The sequence below is a fragment of the Giraffa tippelskirchi genome, chromosome 4, assembly GCF_054371585.1.
Source record: "Giraffa tippelskirchi isolate mGirTip1 chromosome 4, T2T-mGirTip1v1.2.pri, whole genome shotgun sequence".
Lineage (NCBI taxonomy): Eukaryota > Metazoa > Chordata > Mammalia > Artiodactyla > Giraffidae > Giraffa > Giraffa tippelskirchi.
The window spans coordinates 202,366,584-202,387,295 of NC_137278.1; the positions used below are offsets into that span (position 1 = coordinate 202,366,584).

The 20,712-nt window shown below is 53.1% G+C and overlaps 1 protein-coding gene and 1 non-coding gene across 5 annotated transcripts in view; one reads left to right on the top strand and one right to left on the bottom strand.

Annotated features, from left to right (window-relative positions):
- The window catches only part of LOC145545463 (TRIO and F-actin-binding protein-like), a 41,571-nt gene extending 25,345 nt beyond the window's left edge, over positions 1–16,226 (top strand). For 3 of the 4 annotated variants that reach the window (XM_081590004.1, XM_081590007.1, XM_081590006.1), the window contains 9 exons: positions 1,779–2,304; positions 2,954–3,064; positions 8,671–8,818; positions 10,548–10,650; positions 11,448–11,607; positions 11,691–11,804; positions 12,803–12,889; positions 13,729–13,892; positions 15,538–16,226. In XM_081590004.1, coding sequence (XP_081446130.1) covers positions 1,779–2,304; positions 2,954–3,064; positions 8,671–8,818; positions 10,548–10,650; positions 11,448–11,607; positions 11,691–11,804; positions 12,803–12,889; positions 13,729–13,890 — 1,411 coding nt within the window. In that variant the 3' untranslated portion in view covers positions 13,891–13,892; positions 15,538–16,226. Of the gene's footprint in view, positions 1–1,778; positions 2,305–2,953; positions 3,065–3,616; positions 3,998–8,670; positions 8,819–10,547; positions 10,651–11,447; positions 11,608–11,690; positions 11,805–12,802; positions 12,890–13,728; positions 13,893–15,537 lie in introns of those variants that run through there. The other variant, XM_081590005.1, reaches the window with a different exon arrangement.
- A 3,663-nt stretch (positions 16,227–19,889) lies between these two features.
- Positions 19,890–19,962, bottom strand: TRNAG-UCC (transfer RNA glycine (anticodon UCC)). The gene has a single exon. It is a non-coding gene; the product is annotated as a tRNA-Gly (tRNA).
- Positions 19,963–20,712: the final 750 nt, after the last annotated feature.

Here is a 20,712-nt window from a genome sequence, read left to right on the forward strand (position 1 = left end):
GCCTTCGGGGAGGCGCTTACCCCCCCTGCATACTGAATGGGTTTCTCGTGCTCGCCTGAGGGCCCTGGCCCTCAGTTTCTCTACCAACAAAACAGGGAGAGGGAGGGGGACGTGGGTATCTGTGTCACTCACCCAGAATACCTTGAGGTTTGGAGGTTGACTCTCGTCCCATCCTGAAAGGGCAGGGAGAGGCCTCGGCTCTTTGGAGAAGTGACGCTGAATCGAAGGGCCCATGAGGTGGCTGATTGACTATGTGCCAAGGGGGCTGTGTCTGAGCCTGGGAGACACAGGGAGAGGGGATGGTTACTTAGTCTGGGTGGGGGACTCACTCCCTGTGGAGGTCGCTGTGGGGAGAGGGGCAGGAGGGTCGAGTGACCTGGTGGTAGAGCCCCCACACAGTATAAACCCCAGATGTGGGACTTGCCTGGCAGTCCAGTGGTCAGGACTCTGTGCTTCCACTGCCGGGGGGGCACAGGTTTGATCCCTGGTGAGGGAGCTAAAATCTCCCATGCCACGCAACATGGCCAAAAAATAAATAAAAATTAAGTAAGCTTCTTTATAAAAAAACAAGCAAAAAAAAAATCAGGAGGGATGGGATGGGGAAGGAGGTGGGAGGGGGGTCCAGGAAGGGGAACACATGTAAACCCATGGCTGATTCATGTCAATGTATGGCAAAAACTACTACAATATTGTAAAGTAATTAGCCCCCAACTAAAATAAATAAATTTATTAAAAAAAAAAAAAATCCAGATGCCCGTGAGAGCCGGAACTCTGGCTGTTGAGCAGCAGAAACTGAAGCGTGGTATTAAGGGGCACGGAGTGTGTGTCCGCCTGCCCGGCCACACCCTGGCTGGTCAACCTTAGGCCAGTTGCTGTCTGGACTGAGTTTCAGATTCCTCACCTGTCACGCCAGGTGTCGTGTGAGGATATGCACAGAGGCACTTTATAACCTCTTGCCTACTGTGCAGCTGGACTATGATTTACTGTATAGGCTTTGCTGCTATAGCAAAGAAACCCCAAACATGGGTTCATACAAGGCAGAGGTTTATTTCTCACTCCAGCCCAGACCTGGTGGGGCCACTGTGTGGCTCCTAGCCCCCAGCTTTGCCTCTGGGCCAGAGCACTGCTCACATTCTCACGGGTCCAAGCCAGGAGCCAGGCCAGGGCACACCTGGTCCTTTGAAGGGTGCCACCTCTCACTTGGATGGGGCAGAGGAGTCACATGGCCACTTGTAGAGGCAAGAGACACTTTAGTCTCTGGCCAGGTGACCACATACCCAGTGTTGCTGTGGAAGAAGAGGGGAGCTGACAGTTGTTATGAGTCTCCACAACCAGAAGCCTGTGCAGCCAGAAGCCACTGTTCACCTCACCTACAGTGACCCTGGGCATCTCCCCTATTCCACTATGAGCCTCTTGAACCCAGGGCCTTGTCTCCCACCACACCCTTGACACTAATGCTGCCATCACCATTCGCAAAGTCCTTCCTGGTTGCTTTGCACACATCCACTCATCTAGTCCTCATGTCCCTCCTGTAAGAGGCATTGTTGTCCCATATTACAGATGAGACAACTGAGGCTTAGAGAGGGTGGCCAGGTTCCCTGGAAGCGGTGGAGCAGGGATGGTTCCCAGGATCTGTTAATGATGGAGCTGTAGTTCTAACCTGCTTCCTCCACTGGGGTGTGTCCCCAGGCCCCAGCACACGGGTCACACTCCAGAAGTGCTTGTTTGGGGACCGAGCAGGCCAGGTCCCACCTGACGTGGCTCTGCTGTTCCCCTAGGCTCTCTGACTGCAACAAGGAGAACACACTGCACGGCTATGGCACCCCGAAGGGCTCCCTGAAGGCGGGGGAGCAGCGGGTGGGCTCTGAGGTCATCAGCCGGGGTGGCCCCCGGAAGGCAGACGGGCAGCGGCAGTCGCTGGACTACGTGGAGCTCTCCCCGCTGACGCAGGGCTCCCCACAGCGGGCCCGCACCCCCGCCCGCACCCTTGACCGCCCGGCCAAGCAGGAGGAGCTGGAGCGGGACCTGGCCCAACGCTCTGAGGAGCGACGCAAGTGGTTCGAGGCCACAGACAGCCGGGCCGCAGAGACACCGACAGGCGAGGGTCCGCGCCGGGTCCTGGGCGCCCCCCTGACCGAGGACCAGCAGAGCAGGCTCAGCGAGGAGATAGAGAAGAAGTGGCAGGAGCTAGAGAAGCTGCCCCTTCGGGAGAACAAGCGGGTGCCTCTCACCGCCCTGCTCAATCAAGGCCGTGGAGAGCGCCGGGGGGCCCCAAGCGACAGCCACGAGGCACTGGAGAAGGAGGTAGGTGGGCACGGCTGGCCTCTGGGAGCCTCCTCACCCCACCAGCGCCCTTAACATCCCTGCACTCATGCTATAGCATTAGTTCTTGCATACCTACAGTGATGGGGAACTCACCCCTGAGCCACTGACACTTCAGATGCCTTGTGAACTGGAGACTGCTTTCCTGGGCCTTGGGGATCTTTTATTATTGTTTGTTTTTCCCCATCTTTGTTCTGTCCTCAGCAGTCCCAGAGAAGGGAAGGGGGAAGAGAAGGGAGAGACCATTTATTGAGCACCTGCTGCATACCAAGCCTTGTGCTAGGCCCTCCTTACTTATATGCAGGCTCACGCAGTCCTCACCTGGTCACATGGCAGTTTCATGGTCCCATGGGGTAGACCGCCTCACTGTTTTTCTCATGGGAATCTGAGGCTCCAAGAAGTTTCCTCCCACCTATATAATAGGTAAATATCTGTGACCGTGGTGTCCTGCTCCCAACCCTGTTGAGCCTTCTTCTCTGGGCCAGCACTCTCCTGGTTCCCTGACCTGGCCATCCAGGAAGCATCTGGAATGTCCCCCTTGCCCGCGTCTCCACACCAGGGACATTTCATCCCGCCAGCTCCATTCCCCCTTCAAGACCCTCACTGACCTTGCCTCTCCCCATCCCCGTAGGTCCAGTCCCTTCGTGCCCAGCTGGAGGCATGGCGTCTCCAAGGGGAGGCTCCTCAGGGTGCACCCAAGTCCCAGGAGGACGGCCACATACCCCCTGGCTACATCTCACAGGTAAGGCCGTGGAGCTGTTGTGTTGGGGGGTGGGGACAGGTTTCTGGTTGCCGTGTTTTGAGAAAACAGCTGATATTCTGGGAGCCCTTCCTGTACTGGAGCGGAATCTGGGTGAGGCCTTTGATGTGCACCATCTCACTTAATCTCCCCAGAGGGTGGACGTGAGGACTGTGCCCATTTTGCAGATAAGGCCACTGAGCTGTGAGAGGATATGTGACTTGCCTGAGGTCAACTGGCCTGCAGATGTCAGAGGTGGGATTTGAACTCGGGTCCAGCTGACTGCAGAGCCCATGCGTGAGCCCTCATGTGACCTTCTGTACTTAGACCCCCTTCCCCTGTACTGCTCTGGGGGAGAGGGGCCTCATGAAGCATGGGACACCCAGTGGGCAGGCCCCTGGGAAAGTGAAAGTCGCTCAGTTGTGGCCGACTTTTTGCGACCCCATGGACTATACAGTCCATGGAATTCTCCAGGCCAGAATACTGGAGTGGAGAATCCCTTCTCCAGGGGATCTTCCCAACCCAGGGATCAAACCCAGGTCTTCCACATTGCAGGCGGATTCTTTACCAGCTGAGCCACCAGGGAAGCCTAGGCCCCTGGGAGTCGCTCCCTAAACACTGGGAAATCCTGCCAGGCAGAGGCCCTGCGCAAGGTGGTCTGCAGGACATGGGTGCCTCCAGTGGCCCTCGGGGGACGCACAGCCTGCCTAGGACAGCGAGTCTCAACAAGGGTTGATTTTGTTCCCCTGGGGACATTTTGGCCGTGTCCAGAGACACTTTTGATTGTCGTGGCTGGGACAATTAGTTCTCCAGAAAAAATACGTGTGCATGTACACACTGACACACTTATATATGTTTATTGTAAATTTTACTGATATAGAGCATGTTTAGTGTGAAACTTACAAATAAAAAAATACATCATGCTTCTATTGTGAATTCCATATTGCAAATTGATTTTTCTCAGAGTACTTTGATTTCTCCAAATGCTCATATCCACAGCAAACTGACAAACGAGTGTCGTTCTAACATGAATGTTGGTTGGCATTTTTCTTTGTGTGAATGAGTAAGACAGCCAGAGATACGCAGAAACTTTACTTGGTCAATGTCATGAACAACTTCTTTGCTGAACTGGAGGATACTTTACTGTTGAGACTATTTGAAAATATTCTTTTAAGGACATTTCTTGGGTTTTTGTTCTGTGTACAATGTGACAGTCAGAGCTAGCACACACTTTGAAGTCTAATCTGTACTGTGAGCGTTAATAGCTTTTTCTCATCATTTGGTTAAGTCTGGACAGTTAACAAAACAGTAAATCAAGCTCTGATTTGTAATGTTTACCAGTTTCCATGGTGTAAATATTCCTGCTATGGCTGATGTCCCTGAACAGAGTTGGGAAGCTATGCACCGACCATCATGTGGCATTTCCACCCTGCAGATACAGGACATGTAAATAACCTCAGAGCATAGCTAATAATAAAATACAGTGAAATAATTAGGAGGTCATGAATCTTGAGTATCAGCTTTGTTTTTTTAACACTTATTTGTTTCTGGCTGCGTTGGGTGTCAGTTGCTGCTTTCAGTCTCCTCATTGCTGTGTGCCAGCTTCTCTCTTGTTGCAACGCACAGCTTAGCTGTCCCTCAGCATGTAGGATCTTAGTTCGCCTACCAGGGATCAAACTCGTGTTCCCTACATTGGAAGGCAGATTCCCTGGACTGCCAGGGAAGTCCCTCAGCCTTGTTTTTAATGTGATTAGTTATAAGTTTATGTAATTTCGAATAATGGCTATGCTAAATAACTGCACCACAGAATTCCTAAAAATTTGACAGTTGCTGTTCCCCAGCTAGCACGCCCTTGCCTGAAGCAAAAAAAAGAAGGCTGGGGTCCCAGGCTCTGGGCAAGGAGGCCTTCTAGAAGTTCCAAGGGAGCGTGGGGCTCTTAGGAAGTGTTCCTGGAGCTGGGGGTGGGAGCGGGGGCTGAGGCAGGAGGGGGAGGGCCGCTGGGTGTTTATCAAGGAGACTCCCACTGCCAAGCTGAGGAGCTGGGATCGCGACCCACACACCTGAGGAGGTTTGGGGTCTGGGACGCGACATCAGGAAGTGGGGTTGGCCTGCAGGGAGTCTGGGAGGGGGCGAAGCCAGCACTAGCACCAGGGAGGGAGGGGGGAGGGAAGAGGGTGTGTCGGGGGCAGGGGAGCTTCGGGCTGGCCCACTGCCCCGAGGAAGGCAGAGGGGAGCCGGCCAGGAGCTGGGGCCACCCTGCAAGGCCAGGGGCCATCTGGGGCTGAGTGGTTCTGGAACACTCAGCTGAAGGGAGACCAGGGCTGGGAGGAGTTGGGGGTGTATTGTGGAGGGTGAGCTTGGGATCACCTGACATGGGGAAGGGGAAAGGGAGGGCCCAGTTATTGTCAGGGCTCCCTTGAGGCCAGGGGAAGGTAGGGCATCTCTAGACAGGGTGGGGGCCAGCACCACCACCTGAGGCCTCCAGGGACCTCAGAGATGCCCCCCCTAGCCACCCCAGAGGGCTTCAAACTGAGCTTGGTGGAGCCCTTGGACACCCCAGAGCTGCCTTTTTTGGGTGGGTCCATCCACAGTCGTCGGTCTTAAAGCAGCACTGTCTTTGACCATTTTACTCTTAGAACTTGCATTAGGTTCCCTTTGCAGGAAGGTTTCTATCTCTAAAATGAAGTTGGAAAAGCACTGCTCTGACTTCTCAGTGTACAGATGGGGAAACGGAGACCCAGAGAGGAGGCCAGTCCTCCAAGCTGTGTCTGCAGTCCTGGCTCCCTGGTCCCCAGGCGCCCGCTGGGCTCCCCAAGGCTGTCAGCGTTTCATCCTGTTAGATCGGGATGGGCAGGGGTAGCAGGTGGAATGGGGAGTGAGAAGGGCATAATGGGGAAACAGCCCAAGACGGGGTGGGGGAGGGTACCCGAGTATAGGAGCTGAACCGTCTGTGTCCCCTCAGGCCCCGGGGGAGGCAGCTGGAGAGTCAGTGGACCCTGGTGAGGTGACAGCGGGGCAGGGATCCCCAAGCCTGATATCTCAGGCCTGGGGGTGCCCCCCTTCCAGCTTGTGGGGTTTGCCACCACAGGACAGCAGCCAGGGGGCCCGGGGCTTCAGTGCCTACTGCAGTAGGGGCCACAGGCACTTCTTTACCTACTTTGATCCGTGTCAGTGGTGGCAGCCGACACACTGGGCCCTCAGAAAGGCAGGTCAGAGGGAGCAGCGCCTGGCCTTTAATGAGCCCCTCCTCGTGGGCTAGTGCCCACCTCCTGACATCAGCCTCTGGACGCCCTATTGGCTGCCGGGTCTGCCGGCCTGATGGGGCTCTTTAAGAACAGCAGTCCCATCTCCTGTAGGCTCCTGTCTCTACAGGTGGGTGATCTCTAGAGTGGACGCTGACTTAGCTCAGGGAGCCTTGCGAGTTGGTCTTATGGGGTCTGTATTACAGATGAGGAGATTGAGGCTGAGAGAGGGGAACGGGCTTGTTCAGGTTCACTCCGCGGTATAGCCAGGACTAGGACCCAGGCTGTGGAACTCCCAAGGCCATGTTCTATTGCCCCACCTGAGGGGCAGGCACAGAGGCTCAGTGAGACAGGTGTCCCCTGCCCACTGCTTAGAACACCTAGATCCAGGGGACCTGGCCCTTGTCCTTTCCCCAGACTGGCCCGTGCAGCCCCCCAGATGTGGCTGCTGGTGAGGTGGGGGTCATCCTCTCTCCCCAGCCACGAGGTGCCCTAAGCCTTGGGGGAGGACTCGGCCTCTTATCTGCATTGGGTCTCTTATCCGTGCCTCCATTTCTCCCTTGGCTCTTCCCCTTCCCTTTTGAATGATCTTAAACATATTTTAATCATGTCAGAAATTTGTTTACATTTTCAAAAATAATTTCAAACAAATCAAAAGGTTAGAAACAAATGTGTGAACTCTCCTTCCCCTGCCTGCTTCTAGCCCCAGGGGTCACCTTGGTTACCTTCTAAGCATATCTGTATAGTTTCCTGTTGCAGCTGTAAGGAGTTGCCAGAAACATAAGTAACACACGTTGATCATTTCACAGTTCTGTAGAGTAGAAGTCTAACGTGGGTCTCACCAGGCTATTAATAAAATCCAGGTATCCACGGGATCTCATTCCTTTCCGTAGGCTCTGAGGAGGCTCCATCTCTTCACCTTTTCTAGTGTCCAGCAGTCGCCTGCATTCCTTGGCTCATGGCCCCTTCCATCATTTTCAGAACTCATGCAGGAGAGTCCGGTCCTTCTCACTCCCACTGGGCTCCTGCCTTAGTCCCCTCTTCCTCTCCCTGCTCTCCTGCCTCCTCTTCCACATCCAAGGACCCTGTGATTACTTTGGGCCCAGAGGATAATCTAGGATAATCTCCCTATTTTAAGGTCAGCTGATTAGCAATCTCTAGTCCCCTGGGCCGTGTAAGGTAACACATTCGCTGGTTCTCGGAGTAGGGCATGGACATCTTTGGAGGGTCATCCACTCTACTTTCCAGGGTAGCCTTCTACACCTTCTTCTGTGTCGTTATGCACACGTACTCAGACCTGCATCTCTTAAGTGTTTTTGGTCTGCGAATGGGGTCACACCACGTGTATCATCAGATACCAGCTTTCATGACCTAACTTTCGAGACATGTTTCCACAGCAGTCTGCGTGGGCAGCTCTGTCTTTTAACAGCTGCCCGGATCCTTTGTCAAGTGCGATCCCATAACTTATTTAAGGGCTTCCCTGTTAGGTACTTAGCTTGTTTCCAGTCTTCATCTGTTACCAACCTGGCCGCAGGCAGTACCCTTGTCTAAGAGTCTTTGTACATGCGTGACTTTCTGTGGGGTCATTCCTAGGAGTGGACCTGTCAGGTTAAAGGGTCATTAAAATTTGATGATGCCACCAAACTGCCCTCCATACACCCGGTTGCAGCTGACTCTCCCAGCAGTGGGTATTATCAGTCATTTAAAAACTTGCCGGTCTTGTCTACACAGCCCCATTTTGTGCTAAGTCATCGATTTCAGTTTGCTTACTCAGCACCTCCACAAGTCAGGCCTGGCCTAGACCCCAGGGACTCTGAGCTGTATCAGATCTTCCTTGTTTGGGGGGGAAATTTATAATCTGGCAGAAGCAGAGCCTTCAAAAGCATGGGAGAAGCTGACCAGTCAGAGCTTGGAGGATATTTAAGCCCAGCTGCAGGCCAAGTGGATTACCCAGGAAGACAAAGTTGTAAAAGAATGTTCCAGGCAGTGGGAATAGCATGAGCTAAAGTTCAGAGGTGTGAACATGCCATGAGCTGTTTTGTTTTGTTTCTTTTTTAAATAACTATGATATATTCCTTGGTTGGGGAGGACCTAGGTTGAGACCGTACGGGTAGGCAGACACTGGAGCAGGGACTTGCTTTGCGGGATGGGAGGCCTAGAAGAGTTTGAAGCAGAATGACAGGCTGGGGGTTGTGGGTGGCGGGGAGCAGGGGCAGATACAGGCTGATGATGCCAGGATCTTGGGGGGAGGCGATGAAGCCTGGACCAGGGCAGGCCTGCCCCCAAGGCTTCTTGCCTCAGGCTGGGAAAGAGGCACCACCCAGGCCATGAGGGCAGCCCTGTGACGGCCTGGCCTCCCACCTGCAGGAGGCATGTGAGCGCAGCCTGGCAGAGATGGAGTCTTCGCACCAGCAGGTGATGCAGGAGCTACAGCGGCACCATGAGCGGGAGCTGCAGCGGCTGCAGCAGGAGAAGGAGTGGCTCCTGGCTGAGGAGACTGCAGCCACGGCCTCGGGTGAGGACCCCGGGCAAGAACGGCACAGCAGGGCCTGGCCCCATGAGCCTCCCAAGCTGCGGCTCCTCCTGACTGGAGGTCTTTAAATAAATAAGAAATAAGGGTCTGGTGCCAAACTTGGGGTGAGGAGTCAGGACCCCCTATATATGGCCTCTAACCCTACTTGCAAAGGGGAAACCAAGGCAATAATTGATTTCCCCCTACACACAGACCATGGGTTAGGGTTAGAGTCTTCTCCCATAGGGGCCTGTGGCTACTAGGAGGCCCACCTCAAGCCACATACACACACACGCACTGAGCTGCAGTTCCACAGCCAAAAATCCATACCATGTGCCGGGGAGAGACTGGTCAGCTGCAGACCCTGCTCTCGTATGAGTACCGTCTCACTGGGCCAGTGGGCTGGACCCAGGGGAGAGCAACAAAAGGTGTCGGCATTTAACCAAACCCTGTTACACACATGAGCAACCTTAGTCCTTGCAGTATCCCAGGGAGTGAACCCATTTCACAGCTGAGGAAACTGGGGCTCAGAAGTTAGCAACTTATCCCAGGTGACATAGCTTGGAGGTATCAGAAGATGGAGCTGGAGCACAGAGCACTCTGACTACAAAGCCATGCTCTAAACCCTTCCCTCTGCTCTTCCAAGTCAGGAACAGGTATATCCAAGATTCTGGCCAGCTCTCCCTCTCTGTCCCCTGCAGACCTGCTGTGTGTGTGTGGCACATCCTAGACACTTCCATGGGGTTTGCAGAATAATAGAAATGATGAAAGAGGTCACGTGATTTGGAACTTTGCACCTGCCAGTGCTCAAGCACTCAAACTGAGGGCCCCTCTTCCCAGACCTTGGGGTCAGTGTGTTTTGCATTTTGGGAAGATAATGCAGGATATCCTCCCCCAGCAGGGTCTGGGTTTCACCTTGAAATCTAGCACTAAGATTTTGCAGTGAAGTTTCTGTGTTGCTCTTAAGTGGGATAATAATGACCAGAAATACCCTTGGGTCTGTTCAGGTTGGGGATTGTACCAAAAGAGTTATGAAACACTTTTAGTGTTCAGAGCTTTTGGATTTTGGAATTATGGATAAAACTATGAATGAGGAATTGTTTAATCCTTACAACAATACTGTGTGAGTGTGGAAAGAGACTCAGTCCTTGGAGGCTTGCAGATTGAAAATAAACCAGTGAGGGCCAGTGTCTGAGTACTGCCTCTGAGCCAGGCATTGTTCTGTTCTGCATGCTCTATGCACATCTCCCAGTAACCCATGAGGAAAGGCGTTTTTTGTTATCCTTGTTTTCCAGATAAGGATTCAAGGCACAGAGGGGTTAGGTCCCTTGCACAAAGTCATACAGATTTATACCGGCCACAGAGCCAGTGTTCTTGACTACTTGGCTGGGCCAGGCAGATAGACCTTGTTAAAGAACCTTCCAGGCTCTGCAGGGAGGACTGTGTGTAGTCTTTTCCAGAAATCATGAATAACAAGAGGTACTGATGGTCAGACACTGAGATGTTTCCCCAGCAGAGTCCTTCAGGCAGGTTCTGTCATCCTCCCATGGTAGACAGGCTCAGAGAGGTTAAGCAGCTTACCCAAAGCCACTCAGTCCATGACACAGCCCAGCCCAGCGCTCTTTGCTTACCACTCTCTGCTCCTGTCTCCATGTGGAGTCCCAGAGGAAGTGGAACTCGTTGCTCCTGACCTCTCCACAATCTCCCTTCTACCTCTCTGCCCTGCTTCCAGCCATCGAAGCCATGAAGAAAGCCTACCAGGAGGAGCTGAGCCGGGAGCTGAACAAGACACGGACTCTCCAGCAGGGTCCAGACGGCTTCCGGAAGCAGCACCAGTAAGAGGGCGATGGGGCCCTGCAGTCTGGGGGCAGGGCCTCCCTCCGAGCCAGGGGGCCCAGCTGTCTACTCTGCTGGTTATGAGTGAGGGACCTGTGCTGAGACCCCTGGGCAGGGGACCATGTCAGTTTGCCCCCAGCTGAGATTCCTGTTCCAGTCATGTGGCAAAGGGAACAGAAGCGGTAGGACCCCCACACCAGTGCACACAACTGTTCTCAGGCCCCTTCTTGTCTATCCAGTCTCAGTGTCCACCCTCTCTTCCCCTCTTTAGTGTCCCCTAGAGCTGGGCTTAGGGTCTTCCCTGGTGGCTCAGATAGTAAAGAATCTGCCTGCAATGCTGGAGACCCATGTTCAGTTCTTGGGTCAGGAAGATCCCCTGGGGGAGGGCATGGCAACCCACTCCAGTATTCTTGCCTGGAGAATCCCATGGACAGAGGAGCCTGGCAAGCTACAGTCTATGGGATCACCAAGAGTCGCACACACCTGAGCGACTAGCAGACACACAAAGAGCGGGGCTACAGTAGCAGCCGGTAGGCATCCCTCCCTGTCAGGACACAGCTCTGGAATGCTGGGGCTGTGGAGACGTTAAGAGATGGGCTCCTCCAACCCACCCCCCTCCCAGAGGAGGCACTTGCAACCCAAAGAGGCTGACACCAGTTCACAGCCCCACAGTGGGCCGAAGACAAAACTAGGGCAAGAATCAGGAGTCCTGAGCTGCTTCAAGTCTGCATGACCTGACCCGCCTTGGCCGAGGGCCAGAGAACCTGGGCCATCCTCCCCGACTGTACCCTGGCAGGTCAGACGTGGAGGCGCTGAAGCGGGAGCTGCAGGTGCTATCAGAGCAGTACTCGCAGAAGTGCCTGGAGATTGGGGCCCTGACGCGGCAGGCCGAGGAGCGCGAGCACACGCTGCGGCGCTGCCAGCAGGAGGGCCAGGAGCTGCTGCGCCACAACCAGGTGGGCCTCGGCCCCCCCCGGGGGTGGGGGCGGGGTGTGGGCATCCCGGCACCCCCGCGCTGATCATCCCTCACCCCTCCCAGGAGCTACACACCCGCCTGTCCGAGGAGATTGACCGGCTGCGCAGTTTCATCGCCTCTCAGGGGACAGGCAACGGCTGCGGTCGCAGCAGTGAGCGGAGCTCCTGTGAGCTGGAGGTGCGCCCACACCCCTCCACCCCGTGCCAGGCCTCCTAGCTGGGGAGTGGGGCCTGGGCCTGGGGAGGGTACCCAGACAGGCTGGGTCTGCCCTGCAGTGGGGAGAGGACAGGGCAGCTCAGAAGGAGGCCTGTTGTGCACCCAGCACTCCTGGGCCAGCTGGGTGAAAGCTCTCCACCTGAGTCCTACCACATACCTGCTGTGTGACTGTGGCAAGTCACCTCACCTTTCTGAGCCCTAGTGGCTCATCTGTAAAATGGGAGCTAGCCCCTCCCTTACTGAGAGAAGCTGGAATGAGAAAATTTATATGTGATCCCAGGATCACTCTCGTCTTTGGTTGTATTTAACAAAAATTTGTACACAGCTTTACTCTTTGTCTGGGATTTCTATAAGCCCTTATATCTGCTAAATCATTGAAACTTCTAGCAGTTTTATGAGAAAGATGCTGTTGCTGTCCCCATTTTACAGTTGAGGAAACTGAGACACAGGAAGGTCAAGTATCTTGCCCAGCGTCACATGGCTTGTCAGTGTGGGAGCTGGGATTTGAACCAGGCAGCCTGGCTCCAGAGTCTTAAGCTTTTAAGTCTTCCTCACCCTGGCTGAACCTGTCTACTTCTTGGTCAGGTCAAAATAGCAGTACCTGCTCATCAGGGTTTGGGGAGGGGTTAATGAGGAAGCCCAGCCCTCTCTGGCTGACAGTAGGGCCACACACAGTAGGGCTTCTTTTCATGATCTATGCTCTCAAGTTGAGGGCCTGGTGCTGTGTTGTGACCACAGCAGGGTTGACCATAAGATATCCACTCACATGGTACAGACGGGTTGAGAGCAAGGAGAAATCAGAGAGGGCTTCCTGGAGGAGTCTTCCCCCAGGGACCCTGGTGCAGGTTAGGAGCTGCCTTCTAGGGGCCCAAAGCAGAGAGAAGCCAGGCTTTGGGGTGCGGTGGGCCAGGGTAGCTCTGGACTCTGGCCCCAGGTCAGTCTGGAACTTGTGACCTCAGGTGCTGCTGCGAGTGAAGGAGAACGAGCTGCAGTATCTGAAGAAGGAGGTGCAGTGCCTCCGAGATGAGCTCCAGATGATGCAGAAGGTGAGTCCCAGCCAGCTGAGGTGGGGTGCCAGAGGGGTGGGGAGCCCCTGGATCCAGCTGTGCTCCCATCCTGTGAGCACCTGTTCTGTGCCAGCCACTTGTGGCCTCATCAGGCCCTCCCCGTGCCTCCCCCATGTAGGTGTCAGTATTCCCATTTACAGACAAAGAAACTGAGGCTAAGAAAGGGTAAGTGATTTGCTCCAGGCCACCCTTGTTTTTATTGGGTTGGCCTGAAAGTTCTTATGGGTTTTTCTATAGCATCTTATGGAAGGGACCCAAATGAACTTTTTGATCAACCCAGTATTTAATCAGAAAATATTTATTGAGTACCTACTGTGTACTCAGCACTATACTGGGTGCTGGGTGACTCACTGTGGACAAGACCAAAATCCCTGTCCTTGTGGAGTATGCATTCCAGTGTGGACTATGTGTTCCCAGAAACCTGTGTTTCTGGGAGCTGGGGGGCTGAGATTTGGGGCCCAGTCTGACCCACCCTTGGTGCTGCATCTGTGTGTCTTTGACAACCCTCTGTGTGTTGGTGGTTCTGGGAGACTCCTGGAAGGGGCCCAAGCCCTGGGCCAGGCTGACCTGCCCTCCCAGCCACTCACTTGTGTGTGTGGCCTCAGATAGAAGCTTCACTGCCCTGAGCCTCTGCTCTCATCTTGAATGGGATGGAAATGATGTCGAAACCTGTGTCACCGGGTGGGGATGGGGAGCCGTTTGGGGAGGCCACCAACCAGGAGAAAACCAACCGGGGGGCTTGGAGGGGTCTGGCTGTTTGTGCCAGCAGGTGGGCGGGGCCAGGAGGGAGGGCCTCACAGCCCCTCCCTGGCCCCCAGGACAAGCGCTTCACCTCGGGAAAGTACCAGGACGTGTATGTGGAGCTGAACCACATCAAGACGCGGTCAGAGCGGGAGATTGAGCAGCTGAAAGAGCACCTGCGCCTCGCCATGGCTGCCCTGCAGGAGAAGGAAGCCGTGCGCAACAGCCTGGCCGAGTAGAGGTGGGCGCCACAGGGTCCGGGGGGGAAGGCCATCACGGCGCCGGGCCTGGTGGTGTGAAGTCAAGGCTCACCTGCACCTGAAAACCCGCACCGCCCCCTGGGCCAGGGCACTTCCTCCTCCCAGCCTCCGTTTCCCTGTCTGGGCACAGTGACACCGGCAACTCAGGGCCGTCCCAGGGATCCATCAGACTCGCCCAGAGGCTGCTCTGTGAGCTGGAGCGTGTTTCCTTCAGAGGTGGGCCAGCCAGTTCAAGTCTGATTATTGGCCTTGTCCCCGCCACATGACAGTGGGAGCTTCTTAACACAGAGCCGCAGCTGCAGCCCTGCACTGTCCACACCCCTCCTCAGGGCTGGCAGTGCCCTAACTGATTGGCCTGGGCTTGGGTGGCAGATCCAGTGTGGGTGTGCCTACCTCCTCATCAGACCCAGCAGCACAGCTTGCTAGTGTGTGTGCTAATCGCCCACATATTCCTTCCTCTGAGCTTCACACCCCAGACATCACTGGAGGCCGTGTTCTGTCCCACTCAGTCTCACAGTCATCCCTGACTTAGCAGGGTCTGAGACTTTTTTAAAAAATATTTTATTTATTTTATTTGGTTGCATTGGGTCTTAGTTACAGCATGTTGGATCTAGTTCCCTGAGCAGGGATTGAACGTAGGCTCCCTCCATTGGGAGCACAGAGTCTTAGCCACTGGACCACCTGGGAAATCCCTCTGAGATATTTTTATGATGCCTTTCCTCCTGCCCTATCTACCTGGAGCTTCTTTCTAACACGTCCTTGGGGACTTCCTAAGGCACTCGGGAGAGGCCACCCTGCGGGCCAGGCATGGGGAGAAGCCCAGAAGAGCAGGTCTGGCCCAGCCTTTGGGGTTGAGAGGCTTTAGAAGAACCTGCTGGTCACACTTCCCTGGCCTTAGCCAGACTCCCTTGCTCTATTTTTTAAATTGAACTGTAGTTGATTTACAGTGTTTACAGTGTTACAATTTATGTTGTTTTAGTTTCTGGTGTATAGCAGAGTGATGCAGTTATATATACTGGGTTGGCCAAAAAGTTTGCATTTTTCCATAAGGTGTTATGGAATGAACTTTTTGGCTAACCCAATAGAAATACAGATATGTTCTTTTTCAGAATTTTTTTCATTATATTTTATTATAAGATATTGAATATAGTTTCCTGTGCTATACAGTAGGACTTTATATTTATCTATTTTACATATAGTAGTTTATATTTGCTAATCCCAAACTCCTAATTTATTCCTCTCTCACCCCTACTTTCCACTTTGGTAACCATAAGTTTGTTTTCTGTGTCTGAGTCTGTTTCTGTTTTGTAAATAAATTCATTTGTATCTGTTTTAGATTCCACATACAAGTGATATCATATGATATTTGTCTTTCTCTATCTGACTTATTCCACTTAGTATGATAATCTCTAGGCACATCCATGTTGCTGCAAATGGTATTATTTCATTCTTTTTTATGGCTGAGTAATACTTCATTGTATTAATATATGCATACTTTATCCATTCACCTGTCGTTGGACACTTAGGTTGCTTCCATGTCTTGGCTATTGTAAATAGTGCTGCTGAGAACATTGGGGTGCATGTTTTTTTTCTAATTAGCCGACTCCCCCCACTCTTGTCTTCTAGGTCCTCGTGGTCCAGCCCGCTGCAGACCCCCCAGTCCAAGGGGACCAATCGCCTTCCTTCCCTGCTGGACGGACGTCAGAAGCCAAGCTTTCTCCCCACCCTCTGTGGGCTCACACCCACCACACACATGCACACACACACATACACACACAGAGCAACACACACACATACACATGTACACTCTCTGCGTATCTGAGCGCGCCCCTAGCACTGGGTCTTACCTTGCACCTTCTTCAGGATTTTATATGTGAAGAGATTTTTATATAGATTTTTTTTTTCCCAAAAAACACTTTATACTTTTTAAAAAGCAATTCCTGGTGGCACATGCCTCCAGCACCAGCCCTCACTCTGTCTCCAGCCACCCGCTTGGGCTTCTGGGCCCGTCTCCCTGTCCCCGGGGTCTAGCGGAGGCCCGGCAGTAGCTGTGGCAGGGTGGACTCAGTGGGAGAGGCAGGGAGCCGGCCACCCTCTTCCTACCCTACCTCCCACTAACTACTTCCTGCCCTGGGGGGACCCACTCCCTGGGACTCTGGACAGAGGGACAGATGGACAGAGGGAGCCGGCAGCTGTCCCCACAGCCCCGCCCCCTCCTCTGAGGGGGCGCTGGGCATGGATCTGTGGGAGCCGCCCCGTGCAGGCATTTCTCTCCTGCTCCATGAGCCTTCTTAACTTAATAAAATGTTCTGGCAGCTCTGGTGTCCTGGATGGCCTACGCAGGGTGGGTGGTGGAGGTTGGGGGGTTCTTTTCTTTTTTAATTAGAGGATAATTACTTTACAATATTGTGATGGTTTCTGCCATATATCATCATGAATCAGCCATAGGTACATGGGGATATATAGATATATCTATCCTATATGTAGTTTCCAGACTCCTCCGTCCATGGGATTCTCTAGGCAAGAATACTGGAGTGGGTTGTCATGCCCTCCTCCGGGGGATCTTCTTGATCCAGAGATTGATCCCTTGTCTCTTACATCTCCTGCGTTGGCAGGCGGGTTCTTTACTACTAGCACTACCTGGGAAGCCCATGTAGGTGTATATATATATATAGGCATCCCATATATCCCCTCCCTCTTGAACCCCCCTCCCACCTTCCTCCCCATCCCACCCCTCTAGGTTGTCCCAGAGCACCAGCTTTGGGTTCCCTGCCTCATACAGAAGACTGTCTATGGTCGGGGTTTCTTAAAGTGGCTTCACCACCCACACCGTCCAGCACTCCACTCTTCCTGAAGGAGCAGCATATGGGCTTCTGAGGGTGAGGTTGAGAATCTGGTTTCTCCACCAGGCTTTGCAGCTCCACGTGGGGTTTGCAGGCCAGCAGGAGCAGCTGTGATACCTGGGAGATTGTGAGAAACCCCAAGTCCAGGCCCCACCCTGACCTCCTGAGTCAGAATCTGCACTTTAACATGCCCCCCCTCTGAAAGGGATCAGGGGCATCTCAGTTTAAGCCCTGAGTGGGCGATGGGCCAGCCTTGGAGGAAGGACCAGACCTGAGGCTTTGCCCATGACTGACCTTGGTCAAGCCACGCCCCTCTCTAAGACCCTTAATTTGCTTCTCCATCAAATGGGTATCTTTCAACCCCAGTCCCATGTTGACGCTGTGCCCAGAGGTTTTGTCCAGCCTGGCAGGGTTAGGGGCGGGGAAGTAGAAGCAGTCACCCCAGGCCACCACGTCAAGGGCCTCATCTCTGTTGGCTGTTGTGTTGTCATGGATGGCCCCACATGGGGCTGGGAAGAGGCCCCCTTTCTGAGATGCCACCAGTCCAGCCTGGGCTGTCCGATTTGCAGGGCTGTGGCGAAGGTGATGAAGACAAGCCGGCCTCACCCCCCACAGCTGTTCCCATCAACCCTTGGGGCACCTCTGTGCTGAGCACCAGGTTTGTAGAGTTGAACAAGAACTGGCCCTGCCCCCAACTGAGGCCACAAAAACAGGTCACATAGGGTTGGGTCCCAGAAGGCTGTGGGAACCCAGGGGAGACTCCCAGCCCACAGGTGGAAGAGGGTTTTGGGGGGTGGCTTTGGAATATGACTTTTCTAGATGGAAAAAGGGGTCCATGGAGTCACAAGAGTTGGACTCAACAGAGCGACTGAAAAACAACAAGATGAAAAAATCAGGAAGGCTTTCCAATTCCAAGGGAAAAGCATGAGCAAATGCCCTGTGAATCTCCCCAGTGTGTGCAGGGAACCGCAGGGGAGCAAGCTTGTGGGGAGTGGGGGAAATGTGCCCATTCCCTTGCAGTGATGGATTTAGGAATGGGCATGGGATACAGCTCCAGCCAATGAGATGGCCCAGGAAAGTCTTGATTGGGGTGGAGGGCTAGAGCAGGTCATCATCAGAGATCTTCCTTACTCTTAGAAAGGGACACAAGGAAGGGAGGCCTCTCTCTCCTGACCTTTGGACAGTGCTGGGTGAAGTCCCCATGTTGCCACCATTTTGCCTCATTAATATGCTAAAGATGGTGGAGCAGAAAGAAGAACCAGGATCCCTGAGCCATCAAATCACCCAGGCTTGGTGCTGCCCTAATTCAGGACTTCCTGGCTCATGGGGTAAGGAGCATGCCATGGGCAGCCCCAGTAACCAGACAGTTGAGTCCAGGGCCCTGCCCATCCTCACCAGACCCTGTTGCCCCAGACCAGCCCCTCCTGGACATCATTCTAGTCCATCCCCTGCCTCCGTGACTCTCTCAGCCCAACTCGGGCTGCCCATGTGGCGCCTGGGCTGTGGCAACACCCTCCCCACCAGCTCCCTCCCACCCCACCCTCTCTGCAGGCAGGGCAAACTAAAAACTCAGGCCAACCTGTGAACAGGTGCCCCACCTCAGCCGTTGAAAAACAATGAGCTATCCCTCCCCACCCCACGCCACTAGAATAGCTCAAATCAACAGAACTAATGATACCAAGTGTCTGAGGATCTGAAAAACCGGAATTCTCACGCAGGGCTGGTAGGAGTATTCTAGGTACCAGCACTATGAGGAACGGTTGGCAGTTTCTCATAAAGTTAAACACACACCTACCTGTGACCTCGCATTTCCACCTCTGCATGTACACCCAAGAGAAATGAGTGCTGAGGTCTATAAAATAACTAGTACAATAATATTCATGTCAACCTTACTCATAGTAGCCCAAATCTGAAAACAGTACTCATATCTGTCAACAGTAGAATGAATAAATGGTGGCATATTCATACATTAGAATACAATAGGGAAATAAGAAAGAATTACTGCTACATGGAACTGCCCAATGAGTCTTCCAGACATAATGTTAAGTGAAAGAAACCAGCCATAAAAAGGCCCACGTTGGAACTTCCCTGGTGGTCCAGGGGCTAAGACTTCAAGCTCCCAATGCAGGGGGCCCAGGTTTGACCCCTGATGAGGGAACTAGATCCCACATATTGCAACTACAACTAAAAAAAAAAAAAAGATCTCACATGCTGCAATGAAGATAGAAGATCCTGCGTGCTACACTAAGACTTGATGCAAATACGTTTTTTCAAAGAAGGTCCATGTTGTACAAGTCCATTTATAGAAGTTCAAGAACTGACAAAACTGTCACTATGGAGATAGTCATCAGAACAGTGGGTACCTCTGGATTCCGGGTATGGTAGAGCACATGGACTAGTGGTAGACACAAGGGAAATTTCTGGGGTGCCAAAAATGTTCTGTATCTTGACCAGGGAGGTCACATGTAAAAACCTACCACATTGCACACAATGATTTGTGCATCTGACTACATGAATCGTATCTAATTTTTTAAGAAATCCAAGTTTCTAGCAGGTGCCCAGGTGAAGCTCCTAGGAAAACTGCAATAACCTGTCACACCAGGAATTTGGCCAAAGCCACATGGTTTGGCTGCTAGGTCTGGTCTCCTCAGGCAGCCAAGCATGTGCTGTGGAAAGAGCACAGGGCAGGGTATCAGACACACCTGCCTGGGTTCAAACCCCAGCTGCTGCCTCCAGCAGGCTACATGAACCTCATGAAGTCACGTCCCTTTCTGCGTTTATTTCCCCATCTCTCTCTTTTTCCCCTTAGAACAGGGGTCCCCACCTCCTAGGCCGTGGACGTTTTAGGAACGTGGCTGTACACCAGGAGGTGAGCGGCAGGAAAGCCATCGAAGCTTCCATCTGTGTTTACAGCCACTCACCATCGCTTGCATTACCACCTGAACTCCTCCTCCTGCTCAACAAACTCAGTCAGTGGAATGCACTTGAATCAACTCCCACGTCCTTGGAAAAATTGTCTTCCTACAAAACTGATCCCTGTTGCCAAAAAACTTGAGGACCCCTGCCCTAGGGCATGCAAGCCCAGTGTTTTTATCTATTTACTTAGGCAGAGCCTCGCAGCATGTGGGATCCTAGTTCCCTGACCAGGGATCGAACCTGGGCCCCCAGCAGTGGAAGCGAGGAGTCCTAACCACTGGACCACCAGGGAAGTCCCTATTTCCCCATCCTCTTAAGCGTAGATGATAATGCCTGCCACAGAGAGTTATTCAGGTATTGAATTACCAACTGTTTCAATGATCTATTGCTATGTAATCAACTACTATAAACTTAATGGTTTAGAAAGTTTTTTTTTTTCATTATTACCACACTTGGTCCTGTGGATAGACTGGGCTCAGCTGGGGAGTTCTCTTGCTGTCTGTTTTGCAGTTGCTGCGGTGTGGCAGGGCTGGAGTTACCTGAAGGGTCACCTGGGTTGGCCATCGTAGATGGCTTGTTCACTCATATCTGGGCTTCAGCTGGGATGGTGGTGACAGCAGGGGCCACTGGACATCTCTCTTTCTTTCTCTGTGTGGTCACTTCATATGGCTAGCTTGGGCTTCCTCACAACACAGCAGTCTCCAGGCAGCCTGTAGTCTGACTTCTTACATGGTGGTTCACATCCCTAGAGAGTTTCAAATGATGCTGGAAGCATCTACATGCCTCTTAGGACTTGGGCTTGGAAGTGCTGTGACACTGCCTCCATCACATTAGTCAAAAACAAGTCAGAGGACCAGTCCAGATTCAAGGGAAGGGGACAACACAAGGGCATGAGTGCTGGGGGGTGGTTCACGGGGAGCCAGCTTTCTCCTCTGTATTCCTGCTTCTCTACCAAACCCTCCAGCTCCTCTTTCTCAGTCTCCTTTGTGGAATTCTCTTCTGCTGCTGCTGCTGCTAAGTCGCTTCAGTCGTGTCTGACTCT